General features: G+C 35.2%; 1 protein-coding gene across 1 annotated transcript in view; it reads left to right on the top strand.

The window, feature by feature from the left end:
* The window catches only part of CC2D2B (coiled-coil and C2 domain containing 2B), a 122,875-nt gene that overhangs the window by 30,831 nt on the left and 76,567 nt on the right, over positions 1-15,477 (top strand). The window contains exon 12 of the mRNA XM_076009907.1: positions 2,265-2,362. Within this exon, the coding sequence (XP_075866022.1) occupies positions 2,265-2,362 (98 nt within the window). The remainder of the gene's footprint in view (positions 1-2,264; positions 2,363-15,477) is intronic.

Raw genomic sequence — 15,477 nt, 5'->3', positions numbered from 1 at the left:
TATGCCATAATTGTTTTCACCATAAATTGGATCTTACCATATGTATTATTTGGCAACTTGGTGTTTTAACATTAGTACTGTATCTTGGAACTTTTTCCATATCACTATATATAGGACCATAACATAGTTTTATTTTAATATATTTAATCATTCTCCATTCATGACACTTAGGTTATTTACATTTTTTATGATTATAAATAATGAAATAATGAACATCCTTAAACTCATATATTTGAATACACATATGAATACTTTTATAGGCTAAATCTCTAAAAAATGAAGTTGCTTGGTCAAGGGTGAGTAAGGATACATACAGTTTAAATTTTATTAGAAAGTGATAAAATGCCTTTCCAAAAAATGTTGTTCCAATTTCAATTTCTACTGGCAGTACAGGACAGGAATCCACTTCCCAGATTCCTTACCTGTGATATTTGCCCATTTTGCTCTTGCTTTGCTTATCTTTAACTAATCTATAAGCATTTTAAAATATGTATTAATATATTCTGGATGTAAGTCCATAAAAGATGTGTGTCTTTTAAGTGTGTTTTGTATATTTTGTCACCTTTGGTTACTTGCTTTTTAACTACATATATTTGGCTAACATTTTAAAAATTTTATGAGGTCAAATCCGTCAATCTTTTCCTTTATGGATTTTAGGTTTTGTGGTTTGTTACTTTGCTTCCCAAGTTTCCTAAGTCCTTTCTACTTCATGTGTATCAATTAGCATACTTTCAGTTGCAATTTATAGAAAACTCTATCTCAATTACTTTAAACCAGGGGTCCTCAAACTTTTTAAACAGGGGGCCAGTTCACTGTCCCTCAGACCCTTGGAGGGCCAAACTATAGTTTAAAAAAAACTATGAACAAATTCCTATGCACACTGCACATATCTTATTTTGAAGTAAAAAACCAAACAGGCAAAAACACCCGCATGTGGCCCACGGGCCATAGTTTGAGGATGCCTGCAACAATAAGCAAAAGGTATTACTTCTTATTGCCCAAGTTAGGGCAACTATAGTGATAGTTAGTTTGATGGTTCAACAATATTAACAACGCTAGCTTTATCTCTCCTTCTCCTCATCTTCAGCAAATAGACTTGGTTAGCTAGCTCTACTCACGGAACTTGTGTGACGTATTAGTCTAGTCCTGCTCTTTTCTCATTACTGTTTTTACTTATTACGTTAAGATGTGTAGTAGGACAGGTGCCTCCTTATTATTGTTCTTTTCTAGAATGTTTTTGGATACCCTTATAGATTTGATCTTCCATATGAATCTTAGAATTAGCTTGTCACCTTCTGTTTTAAAAAAAATCATATTATAATTTTTATTATGATAGCTTTTATTGTTATATTAATTTTGAAAGAAATTTGATCTTTGTAAAAATCAGGTTTCTTCATCCATGAATATAGTATGTTTTCCCATTTGTCTAGGTCTTCTCTTATGTCTATCTTCCAGTAAAAGTTTATATCAACTGATTCTAGTCTTGAAGTTCCTACAAATACCCCTAACTGTGCCAGATGTCTCCTGTATGTGTTTTAGGGTATAGTTTCCTCTAGTTTTATTTCTCTATGGATATTACACTGTTTTATACCTTCTGCAGTATACCTTGTTCTCCTTATTTTATTTTCATTTCCTATGTTATACATTTATTATTTCATAGATGTAGATAGTTATCGATATAGGTATATAGATATGGATATGATGATGGGAATGGATGTGAATAAAGACAAACATATCTTTTCGGAAACCATGAGATTTTAGGTAGAAGTTAAATAGATACCTGTGCTCAGTCTGCCATCTTGATCTAATAGCATTTCTCTATATCAATTGATGAACTAATTATCTAGTATATTCAAGGTATGATGTTTATTGTTTAGATATATATTGAAGCTCTTCTCAGTTCTGTCCTAAGATGCTTATATGAAATATATTTTAGAAGACAAGAAAATAATTCACCAGAAAGTTACACATTTGTGCTTCTGCTGCACACACCTAGACCTACTGGTGAATTAGAGCAGGGATCCTCAAACTTTTTAAACAGGGGGCCAGTTCACTGTCCCTCAGACTGTTGGAGAGTGTGCACTGTGGGCCCGGGACAAGTTGGTTGCTGAGCAGGACAGACAGTGGCAGCAAAAACACCTAAGACACATAAATGTCCTAGGCGGGTGGCATGTGACCCACAGGCCATAGTTTGAGGACGCCTGAATTAGAGTAATGGTAACAGGTGGATAAAATATACCAGAGAGCTCTTTTCTTTGTTATAGCTGAAAGCATTGACAAATGCTACCAAATTAGCAAATGAAAATTTGGAAATAAACCAGATGACCAGAAAATCCCTGCAAGATTATTATTGGCAGATAAGGTAGGTTTTGAGCCATTCATGTATTTATCAAGTACTTATTAAGTAACTTGTTTAGACAAACTACTGCACTTGCTATGGAAGATAAAGTACAAGATCCCTACTCTTTAGGAGACTACCTAGATGGTTCCAATCTTTCCTTAAGGCCTATGTTTGTGTAAAAATATTTCACAGAAATGCCATGTGAAAGTAGTTGTAGTTTTAATATCTATTGATTTTTAAAATGTTGATGAAAAATTGAGTTCACTAATACTTTTAAGTAGTGATGTAGATTATTAATCTCAAGTATTTGTAAATAGTTGAGAACTAGTACACATTGGATATGTGTAAAATATATTACTAATTCAGTCTAAAGCCATATTTTATGAACACATGGATTTAAGGACCCCTATAAGAAAACATGGTCTACAAGTTGGGAAACAATGGCTTATGGACTAGTTGGGAAAAGAAGTTATGAAAGTATGAAATAACTAGAAAAATAATTCTAAGACAAAACATATTCATGTGTCAAGGAATCTCCAAAAGCAGGTAAGATCACTGTAAGATACTTAATAGGTAGAAAGATCAACTGTGCACAAAAATATAACAGTTTCCTATATATAAGAGTGATTTGCTAGGTATAGAAATTCCCCGACTTCCTGCTCATTGACCTGACATGGTTCTACAAACTCTTAGCCATTAGAGGCAACAATTGATTTAAATCATTGGTTTCCTTGAATAACTTATTTAAATGTAGACAGTGTTACTTGAGAAGGTTGACATATGGCTTACATGAGGCCTGGTACATGGTGAGTATTAAATAAATGTTAGTTGAATAAATGAATAGAAGCCATCAGCATTTATAAAGCAATAACTGGTATTATTTATAATTTAGCTAAAATTGAAGGCACAGAACAAACATGGGCAGAAAGAGCACAGAATAAATAAACTTTGATTCAGGAAAAAGAAAAAAGTTGGCTCTAGATGGGGTCCAGTATTGGTGAATGGAGGTCCACTACTGTGTGTGGGTATGTGTGTGTATGGAGGGGTGATCACCGAAGAGGTAATCACTTTTATTAAAGCAGAAAAGAAGCATGTAATAGATTTTCATTCAGGAACGTTTTGGGGGTGATATTGAAATGCTGCAAAGGGCAGTTTGGGGACATTTGAAAAACAATGTTTCTATTAGAGAAGGGAATGGCACATATATGTTTAACCTTTAATGACTATCTTCTAGTTGCCTAGTACCCACAATCACCCAGTACCCAGAAAAGAAATCTGTAAGTCAAATATGACCCTCTATTTGCCTCTACTCTCATCCCTCACATCCAACTCATAAAAATATAAGAACTCAAGTTACTATATTTTTTAATTTTTAAAATCTCATTCCATTTTGCCTTCCTCTGTCTTTGCACTGATTCTGTTTATTTCAGGTGCTTCTTTTGTGGCTTGACTACTCAGATAGTCTCCTAAAATATCTCTTAAACCATGCTCCATACTGAAGCCAGAGTGATTTTTATAAATAAATAAAACATCTTTAGTGTCTCCCTGTTATCTTTAGAATGATCTGTAAGGCCCTACATAATCTGATTCCTGCTACCACTCCAGCCTCATGTTAGGGGCTCTCTGCCTTGGAACTTTATAGTCTAGTACCCTAAATGGGCTATGCTAAAATATTTTTCTTTTAATGTCTCTTGCTTTGAGAATATTCTTTTGTCTTTTTCTGCCTAATACTTAGTAAATATTACAGATTTTTTTTTTTCGATTTCATGTCACTTTCTCAGGGAGGCTTTTACTTGCTTATTAGACTAGATTAAATTCTCTTTAACTCAAATAAAAAATGCAATACCTTTTACTATAGACCCAAAGAAAATCAAATATCTAGGAGTATATTTAATGAAAGATATAAAAGATTTATACAAAGAGAACTACAAAAAACTAAAGAAATTGTAGATGATGTAAACAGACGGAAAAATCTACCTTGTTCATGGATTGGTAGAATCAATATTGTTAAAATGTCAATATTACCTAAAATGATATACAGAATCAATGCAATCCCCATCAAAGTACTACCATCATTCTTTACAGAGCTAGAAAAAATAATTCTTCAATTTGTATGGAACCAGAAAAAACTTCGTATAGCCAAAGCAATCTTAAGTAAAAAGAACAAACTGGGAGGCATCAGTCTTCCTGACTTCAAGCTGTACTATAAAGCAATAATAGTTAAATCATCCTGGTACTGGCACAAGATCATAAGCATCGATATTTGGAATAGAACTGAGATTCCAGAGATGAAACCATCTGCATATGGTAACCTAATCTTTGATAAAGCAGACAAAAATATACAATGGGGAAAAGAATCTCTCTTCAATAAATGGTGCTGGGAAAACTGGATAGCCACATGCAGAAGAATGAATCAGGATCCCTACCTCTCACTGCTCACAAAAATTCACTCAAGATGGATAACAGACTTAAACCTAAGGGATGAAACCTTAAGAATCCTAGAAGAAGACATTGGGAAAACCCTATCAGACATTGGCCTAGGCAAAGAATTTTTGAGGAAGACCCCCAAAGCAATCACCGCAGCATCAAAAATAAACAAATGGGATCTGATCAAATTAAAAAATTTCTGCACAGCCAAGGAAACTATCATTAGAGCAAATAAAGAACCCACAGAATGGGAGAAAATATTTGCTCTCTACACTTCTGGTAAAGGTCTAATAATAAGACTCTATCTAGAACTTAAAAGAATTAACAAGAAAAAATCAAACAGCCCCATCAAGAAATGGGGAATGGAAATGAACAGAAACTTCTCCAAAGAAGACAGAGTAATGGTCTGCAAACATATAAAAAAATGCTCAACATCCCTAATAATTAGAGAAATGCAAATCAAAATCACAATGAGATACCACCTAACCTTAGTGAGAATGGCCTGTATCAAGAAATCCCCAAACAACAAATGCTGGCAAGGATGTGGAGAGACAAGAACACTCTTACACTGCTGGTGGGACTGAAAATTAGTGCAACCTCTGTGGAAAAGAATTTTGAGATACCTCAAACAGCTAGAGATAGAAATACCATTTGACCCAGCAATAGCATTGTTAGGTATCTACCCCAAAGAGACATTCTATTATAAAGACATCTGCACCTGAATGTTTATGGAAGCACAATTCACTATTGCAAGGACATGGAAACAACCCAAGTGCCCGTCAATTCATGAGTGGATTATTAAAATTTGGTATATATTTACAAGGGAATATTACTCAATTCTAAGAAACAACAGTGAGCTAGCACCGCTCATCTTATCCTGGATTGAGCTTAATCCCATTGTCCAAAGTGAGGTGACACAAGATCGGAAGAATGGGCTCCACATGTATTAGCCATCAAATTGGTACTGACTGATTAACACTATGGTGCTCAAATGGTGGTAGTATTCACCAGGGATTCGGGGGAGGGAAGGTAAACACCCATCTTAGTGATGTGGTGAGCATTGTGGAGAGGAAGGGCATACCTCTAACCCTTCTTAGGGAGAGGCAAAGATATAAAATGTAACCAAAATGTCAAAAAAAACCAACAACTTTTATTGTGTGGCAGGCAGGTGGGAGGGGGGAGGAGGGGATGAGTGTATACCTACATAATGAGTGTGATGTGCACCACCTGGAGGATGGACACACTTGAAGCTATGACTCAGCGGGGGGGTGGGGGGGTGGCAAGGGCAAAATATGTAACCTAAAATATATTTGTACCCCCATAATATGATTAAATAAAAAATAAAAAAAGAAACTAAAATAAAAAATGATCAAGAAAAAAATATTTAAAATTCTGGTTTTTTTATATACTTATATAGCACTTTGTATTTCCCCTTTTGTGATACTCATCACATTTGTAACTACTTGTTCTGTCTTTTCCACTGGGATATTAGTTACCAGCACCTAAGATAATTCTTGCCACATAATAGATATCTATTACATATTAATTTATTTGAGTATCATATATTCTATGAAGTCTTTCCCTGCTATTGTCTACCATTCTCATATTTATGCCCAAACTATGTCTTGTGTGGACTTTTATCATAACACCCATAACATTTTATTGCATTGATTAATTTATGTGTCTGTAAGCCTCTTGAACTCAGCAAGTCTTTTGATCTCTTTATTCCCCCTTGATTGAAATAATGCCTGGCATGTAGTAAGCACTGAACAAATCTTTACTGGATGAATGAATGGAAATAGGCTTCTTTTTCTAGCAGTATTATAGATACCCCCTACAGATACCAAAATTCGTGGATGTTTTAATTCCTTATATGAAATGACAATAGTGTTTGCATATATACCTATACAAATCCTCCTATATACTTTAAATCATCTCTAGATTACTTGTAATACCTAATAAAATGTAAATTCTATGTAAATAGTTGCTATACTGTATTGTTTTTTATTTGAATTCTTTTTTATTGTTGTGTTTTTTATTTTTTAATATTTTGAGTCTGCAGTTGGTTGAATCTGCAGATGCAGAACTCGTGGATATGGAGGGCCAACTATACGTTGGAACTCTAGAGTCTATTAAAGGCTTGCAATATTCAGGGGAAGACTTGGATGGCAAATTAGGGTTAATTTTGGTCAATTTTAATTCTCAGCACAATAACAGTTACCTATGCCCCACCTCTCAGCCCCATGTCAGGCAGCTGTGCATGTGTCCCTGGAGCAACCTACACAGAGTTTGGAGGAGCCAGAGTGGGCAAAAAGGACTTATTCTTCCAAATATTTGGCATGTGTGCTCTGATAACTGATTGCTTTTTATGATCACAGAGATGAAAAGAGAATGGGGCCATTATTGTTATACTTTCCCCCATAGTTGCAAGTCTTCCTCCATCTCTAGCTATAGTGACTTCCACAGGACTTAAAAGGCTGGTGCTCCTCCCTCGTTTCATTTTTCTCTTTTTTGGAGCCAAATATTAAAGACTAAGACACTCTAAAGCAACTGCATAAATAGGGAAAATTATAAAATAGGCTAATTGTACCTAGGAAAAGGCACAGGCTCAGAAAAGACCTCTAAGAGGACCTTACATTTACACTTCAGACTGATCATTTAACACAGAGACAGCTGACAGTGATTTTAAAAAAATAAAAACAATACTTAAAAGCAGCAAACCCTAGGGAAGGGAGATAATCTGATTTTCACAGTTACCACGTTGTTAGGTTCAAATGTCTAATTTTCAACAAAAAAATAAAAGGCATACAAAGAAACAGGAAAGTATAGTTGATGCAGGACTTCACTCAGGGTCTCACAGCTCACGGGAAATAATAGCAATAGAGAAATAATAGAGACAGAGAAATAACCAAGACAGAGACAAAGTATAGTTTAAAGTGATGTCTTTAATTACTTTTATTGATTTAAAGACTAAGTTATCTGAAATAAAAACTGCCATGCCAGTCTTCTTTTGGCTTCTGTTTGCTTGAAGTATTATTTTCCACCCCTTCACCTTGAGTCTAAATGCATCCTTGCATGTTAGATGTGTTTCCTGAAGACAAAACATACTTGGCTTGTGTGTATTTATCCATTCAGCCAGCCTGTGTCTCTTTAGTGAGCAATTCAAGCCATTCACATTTATTGAGAGAACTGATAGGTGGGGCAAATTTCGGTTCATCCTATTGAGTTAAATTTTATTGCTTTATTTTCTCTCTTGAGCCATTGTGGTATCTGGCGTTTGATCTTTCGGTTTGAGGGGTTTTACATTCATGAGTGTTTATTGTGCTGATCCGTGTGTAACTCTGTTTTGAGTGCTTCTTGGAGGGCTGGACTTGTCTTGGTGAATTCCCTCAGTCGTTGCTTATCTGAGAATGTTTTTATTTCTCCTTCATGTACAACACTTAGTATTGCAGGGTACAGGATTCTATGCTGGGCATCATTCTGTTTCCGAAGAGTGAGAATGGGGCCCCAGTCTCTTCTTATAAGGTTTCAGTTCAGAAGTCTGGCATTATTCGGATGGGCTTTCCTTTGTATGTTACTTGCTTCTTCCACCTTACAGCTCATAGAAGGGCCTCTTTAGTGGATATTTTGGTCAATCTGATGACTGCATGTCACGGTGTCTTCCTGTTTTCAATGAATCTCCCAGGAGTCCTTTGAGCTTCTTGTACCTGGATATCTAGATTTTTAGCAAGGCCTGGGAAAATTTTCCTCTATTATACCTTCAAATAGCTTATCCAACCCTTGTGTATTTTCTTCTTCACCCTCAGGGATGCCCATAACTCTCACGTTAGGCTTCACATAATCCCATATTTCTTGTAGGCTTTGCTCTTTTCTCTTATTTCTCTGCTCTCTGTCACTGACTTATTTAATTGGAAGGTGTTATCTTCAATCCCTGAGATTCTTATGTCTGATCTACAGTGTTCTTGAGGCTTTCCACTGTGTTTTGTATTTCCTTGAATAAATTCTTCATTTCCAGGAGTTCAGTTTGATTTTTATTGTATTTTCCTGGATAGAGCTGGAACCCATTTTACTAAGTGAAGTATCCCAAGAATTGAAAAATAAGCACCAGATGTACTCACCATCAAATTGGGTTTCCCTGATCAACACCTAAGTGTACATCTAGGAATAACATTCATCGGGCATTGGGAAGATGGGAAGGGGGAGGAAGGGATGGGTCTATACATACATAATGAGTGTAGTGAGCACCATCTGGAGGTGCTTGAAGCTGGACATGCTTGAAGCTCTGACTCAGGGGAGAGAAAGGGCAAGGGCAATATACATAACCTAAACATTTGTACCCTCATAATATGCTGAAATAAAAAAAAATAAAGTGATGTGGGAGTCAAGGGTCCTCCAGCATATAGCCAATTCAAAGGAAAAGAATAAATCAACAGAACCTGGCACTGAAAAAGGCCTGATGGCAGATCTATTAGACCTTAAAGCAACTGTCTTAAAGATGCTCAAAGAATGAAAGGAAGATATGGAGAAAGTGAAGGAAACCATGTGTAAACAAATGGAAATATCAATAAAGAGGTAGACAATCAAAAACTAAACCAAAGAAAAATTATGGAGCTGTAAAATGTAATAACTGAAATGAAAAAGTCATTAGAGGGGTTAAAATACAGATTTCAGCAGGCAGAAGAAAGAATTAGTGAACTTAAATATAGGACAATGGTAATTAAGTCTGAGGAACAGAAAGAAAAAAATATTAAAGAAAAGTAAACAGAGCCTAAAATAAAGGACCTGTGGGTCACCATCAAGCAGACCAATGCACTCATTGGAGGAGATCCAGAAGGAGAAGAGAAAGAGAAAGGTGCAGAAGAATATTCAAAGAAATAATAGCTGAAAAATTTATGAATATAAACATCTGAGAAGTTTAAACAATTTACAAGTAAATAAACTCAAAAGAGACCCACACCAAGACACATTATAATCAAATTTTCAAAAGACAAAAGAACTCTGAAAGCAACAAGAGAGAAATAACTTATCACAAACAATGGATCCTCAATAAGATTATCATCATATTTCTCATAAAAAGACTTTATAAACCAGAAAGCAGTGGGCTGGTTTGTTCAAACTACTAAAAGGGGAAAAAAAAAAAAACTATCAACCAAGGATCCTATATTTTGCAAACTATTCTTCAAAAGTTAGGGAGAAATTAAGACATTACAAGATAAACAAAAGTTGAACGAGTTTGTTACCACTAATCTGCCCTGCAAGAAGTACTCAAAGGAGCCCTGCATGATGAAATGAAAGGACAAATAGAAAGTAACTCAAAGTTATATGAAAAAATAAAGATCTCAGTAAAGTTAAATACATGTGCAATTATAAAAGTTATTATTATATTAAAAACAGTTTGTAACCACGTTTTGTTTTCTGTATGACTTAAGGAACTAATGCACTTTATTAATTTATGTTTTGGGTCACACAATATGTAAAGAGATAATTTTGTGATATCAACAACTGAAAGGGCTGGGATCAGAGATATAAAGGAGTAATTTTTTATATTCTTGAAATTTAAGCTGGCATAAATTCAAATTGGAGTGTTATAACTTTAGGATGTTTAATGTAATCTTTGTGGTAACCACAAAGAAAGTACCTATGAGTATACACAAAAGGAAATAAGAAGAAAATTTAAACATTTCACTTAAATCAACTAAACACAAAAGAAAATAGTAATGCAGGAAATGAGGGGCAAAGAAAGCTTATAAGGCATATGGAAAATAAATAGCAAGATGACAAAAGTAGTCCCTCATTATCAGTAATTACTTTAACTTCAATCAAAAGAGATTGGCAAAGTGGATAAAACACATGATCCAACTATATGGTATTTACACAAGACTCACTTTAGATCCAAAGACACAAATAGATTGAAAGTGAAAGGATACAGAAAGATATTCCATGAAAGTAGTAACCAAAAAATAGCAGGAGTGGGTATACAAATAACAGACAAAATAGACTTTAAAAATTCAATAGAAGAAAAAAAGAGAATAGAAAAAAATTAAATTTTAAAGAAGCAAAGAAAAATTCATTGGCCTGTCACTTCCAGTAATAGAGACCTACCATCCTGCCAAAGATAGATTTAAAAAAAAAATTATGGATGAGATACAGTTTTTCTTCTTCAAAGCACCAAAGACCTAACAAGTTTGTGAGAGGTAAAAGAGGATATTAGAGGTCAAAAATACTCAAAAAGATGTGCTATATTATGTCTTGGTATACCAGCCCATCAGTAGAAGGTAGCTAAGAGACAGTCTACTTTTGGCAAGTGCTTGAAGGTATTGAAAAGGTGGAAGTGGTAGAATACAGGATGGTCTGGAGACAGGGAACGGCATCCTGCAGAAGCTAGAAATTAATCTCTCTCATCCTTCTAACACTTCCTACACTATATTCATGGGCATAAAGCTAAAATTTAAAACCTCATCAATTTTTATGAAACATCTGGATTTATTGATTTTTCTCTATTATAGTTTTATTAAGTTTTAGTCTTTTCTTTATTATTTCATTACTCCTGTCCTTTATCCTAACTTGTTAAGAAGGCTTAGCTCATTCATTTTCATTTTTATTTTTCTCTAATATATGTATTTGAATCAACAAATTTTCCTCTAAGAACTATTTCAGTTGTATCTCAGAAATTTTGGTACATAATAATTTTTTACAATAAATTCAAAATATATATATATTTTTTTGAGACAGAGTCTCACTTTGTTGCCCAAGCTAAAGTGAGTGCCATGGCGTCAGCCTAGCTCACAGCAACCTCAATCTCCTGGGCTGAAGCAATCCTACTGCCTCAGCCTCCTGAGTAGTTGGGACTATAGGTATGTGCCACCATGCCCAGCTAATTTTTTCTATATATTTTTAGTTGGCCAATTAATTTCTTTCTATTTATAGTAGAGATGGATATCACTCTTGCTCAGGCTGGTTTTGAACTCCTGACCTTGAGCAATCCGCCCGCCTTGGTCTCCCAGAGTGCTAGGATTACAGGTGTGAGCCACCACGCCCAGCCTCAAAATATTTTCTATTTATCAATATGATATCTTCTTTGACAAATAGATTATTTAGACATATATTTCTTAACTTCCAAACATAAAGAGATTTCCCAGCTGTATTTTTTTTTTTGTATTGGGTTTCTGCACTGAGTGATTTAAATCCTTTGAATATATTGAGACTTTGAGATTTTCAACATAGTACTGGAAGTCCTAGCCAGAGCAATCAGACAAGATAAGGAAATCAAGGGCATGCAAATGGGGACAGAAGAAATCAAACTATTGCTCTTTGCTGACAATATGATCTTATATCTAGAAAACTCCAGAGATTCTGCCAAGAGAGTACTGTAATTGATAAATATGTGGAACAGAAGTGGTGATAGAGGGCAACCTTGTCTGGTTCCAGTTCTAAGAGGGAATGCTTTCAATTTTTCCCTGTTTAGTATGATGTTGGCTGTGGGTTTGTCATATATGTGTTTTTTTTTTTTTATCATTTTGAGGTAAGACCTGTCTTTGATTATTTTGTTAAGCATTCTTATCATAAAAGGGTGCTGAATTTTGTCAAATTCTTTTTCTGCATCTATTGAGAGGATCATATAGTCTTTGTTTTTACTTCTGTTTATGTGGTGACTTTCATTTATTGATTTGCATATGTTGAACCATCCTTGCATCTCTGGGATGAAGCCCACTTGGTCATGATGGATTATTTTTTTTGATGAGCAGCTGTATTCAATTTACTAGGATTTCATTGAGAATTTTTGCATCTATATTCATAAAGTATATTGGTCTATAGTTTTCATATTTGTTGAGTCCTTTCATGGCTCAGGTTACAAAATCAGTGTACACAAATCAGTAGCATTCATATACGCCAACAATAGTCAAACTGAAAACCAAATTAAAGACTCATTAACTTTCACAATAGCAACAAAGAAAATAAAATACCTAGGGATATGTTTAACTAAGGAGGTGAAAGACCTCTACAGGGAGAACTACAAAACACCAAGGAAGGAAATAGCAGGGGACAGAAACAGATGGAAAACCATATCATGCTCATGGATTGGGAGAATCAACATTGTTAAAATGTCCGCACTACCCAAAATGATCTATAGAGTCAATGCAATCCATATTAAAATACCAACATCATTTTTCACAGATTTAGAAAAAATAATTCTATGCTTCATATGGAACCAGAGAAGACCCCATATAGCTAAAACAACCTTAAGCAAAAAGAACAAATTAGGAGACATCAATTTACCAGACTTTAAGCTGTACTACAAGGCTATAGTACCAAAACAGCATGGTATTGGCACAAGAACAGAGACATAGACCAATGAAACAGGACTGAGAACCCAGATATAAAACCATCCTCATAAAGCCATCTGATATTTGACAAAGCAGGCAAAAACATACACTAGGGAAAGGAATCCCTATTCAATAAACAATGCTGGAAAAATTGGATAGCCACATGTAGAAGATTGAAACAGGATCTGTACCTCTCACTTCTTACAAAAGTCAACTCAAGATAGATAAGAGACTTAAACCTAGGGCATGAAAACATAAGGATTTTAAAAGAAAATGTTGCAAAAAGTCTTATAGACATTGGCCTACGCAAAGAATTTATGAAGAAGATCCCAAAAGCAAACACAGCAGCAACGAAAATAAATAAATGGGACCCAAGCACATTAAAAAGCTTCTGCAGAACTAAGGAAACTATCACTAGAGTGAACAGACAACCTACAGAACGGGAGAAAATATTTGCATGATATACCTACAACAAAGGGCTGATAACTAGAATCTGTACAGAACTCAGGAAAATTAAGAAAAAATCAAACAACCCTATTAAAAATGGGCAAAGGACATGAACAGAAACTTTGAAAGACAGACTAATGGACAACAAACATATGAAAAAAATGGTCAACACCTGTAGTCATCAGGGAAATGCAAATAAAAACCACAATGAGATATCACTTAACTCAAAATCAGTGCACACAGATGAGTATCATTTGTGTTACTGATTTGTAACACAATCAGTATTGTGATGGCTTTTATCAAAAAGTCCCAAACAACAAAGGTTGGCATGGATACAGAGAGATAGGAACACTCATACACTACTGGTGGAACTGCAGATTAATACAACCCCTATGGAAAGTAATATGGAGATACCTCAAAGAACTAAAAGTAGAACTACAATTTGATCCAGCAATCCCACTACTGGGTATTTACCCAAAGGAAAAAAAGACAGTCTATAATAAAGAGATCTGCACTCGAATGTTTATAGCAGCACAATTCACAATTGCAAAGATGTGGAAACAACCAAAGGGTCCTTTAATACATGAGTGGATTAATAAAATGTCTTATATGTGTACAATATAGCTACTCAGCCATAAAATGGTGAACTAGTACCTTTTGTATTATCCTGGATGGAGCTAGAGACCATTCTTCTAAGTAAAGTATCAGAATAATGCAAAAACAAGCACCGTATGTGCTCACCATTAAATTGGCACTGACACGTATGATACGTATGACATGTATGATCGACACATGGAAGTAACATTCATCGGGTGTTGAGCAGGTGAGGGGGTGGAGGGTATGGGTAAATTCACACCTAATGGGTGCAGTGTGCACTTTCTGAGGGTTGTGCACACTTGTAGCTCTGACTTGGGCAGTCCAAAGTCAATATATGTAGCCAAAGTGTGTGCACATTGTAACATTCTGAAATTAAAAAGAAAACTGGGTTTGTCTGACTTGAAGGATATTGCTCTTCTTTCAACTGCATCACAGTTATAGTAGCACTTACTCAAAATGGCCTAAAGGAGAATAGTCCTTTAGGTATTCTTGTTCAACACTTCAGCGACAAGAATGTATTGGGAGGTGATATGGAGTTACACAAAATGTTGGTAATATTTACAGTACATACCTGTTGATATCCCACAGTATACTGAACCTTGAAATCACATTGGGAAACAGACACTGAAGGAGTTATAAAAAGTTTGATGAGTATTAAAAAGGATAAGCATAAAAGGCTATGATAAGAAATTTTAAGTTTGTGTTTCAGTGGTATTCAAGATGGCTGCACCAAGGAAGTGATATAAACTGAGTTTTGAAAGGCACATTTTCTATCCTCATGCACTTTTAAAATTACCATTTATTTATTTCAAGGAAATATGAGAGTACAAACATTTTGGTTGCATTTTATATCTTTGCCTCTCCCTAACAGGGGTTAAAGGTATGCCCCTCCCCTCCACAATGCTCACCACATCCCTCAGCTGTGGGTCTACCCCCCTAATTCCCAAATCCCTGGTAAATACAACCACCATTTGAGCACCATAGTGTTAATCATTCAGTACCAATTTGACGGTGAGTACACGTGGAGCCCATTCTTCCGATCTTGTGTCACCTCACTTTGGACAATGGGCTTAAGCTCAATCCAGGATAATATGTGCGGTGCTAGCTCACTGTTGTTTCTTAGAATTGAGTAATATTCCATTGTAAACATATACCAAATTTTAATAATCCACTCATGAATTGACGGGCACTTGGGTTGTTTCCATGTCCTTGCAATAGTGAATTGTGCTGCCATAAACATTCAGGTGCAGATGTCTTTATGATAGAATCTCTTATTTCTCATGCACTTTAATGAAGTAAGAATCTCTCCCCAACATTTTCTTAGAGTAACTCAAACTCTAA

Source organism: Microcebus murinus, chromosome 14 (genome assembly GCF_040939455.1).
Source record: "Microcebus murinus isolate Inina chromosome 14, M.murinus_Inina_mat1.0, whole genome shotgun sequence".
Classification (NCBI taxonomy): domain Eukaryota; kingdom Metazoa; phylum Chordata; class Mammalia; order Primates; family Cheirogaleidae; genus Microcebus; species Microcebus murinus.
The sequence above is the reverse complement of the archived record's forward strand: the minus strand, read 5'-3'. Positions and strand labels throughout refer to the sequence as shown.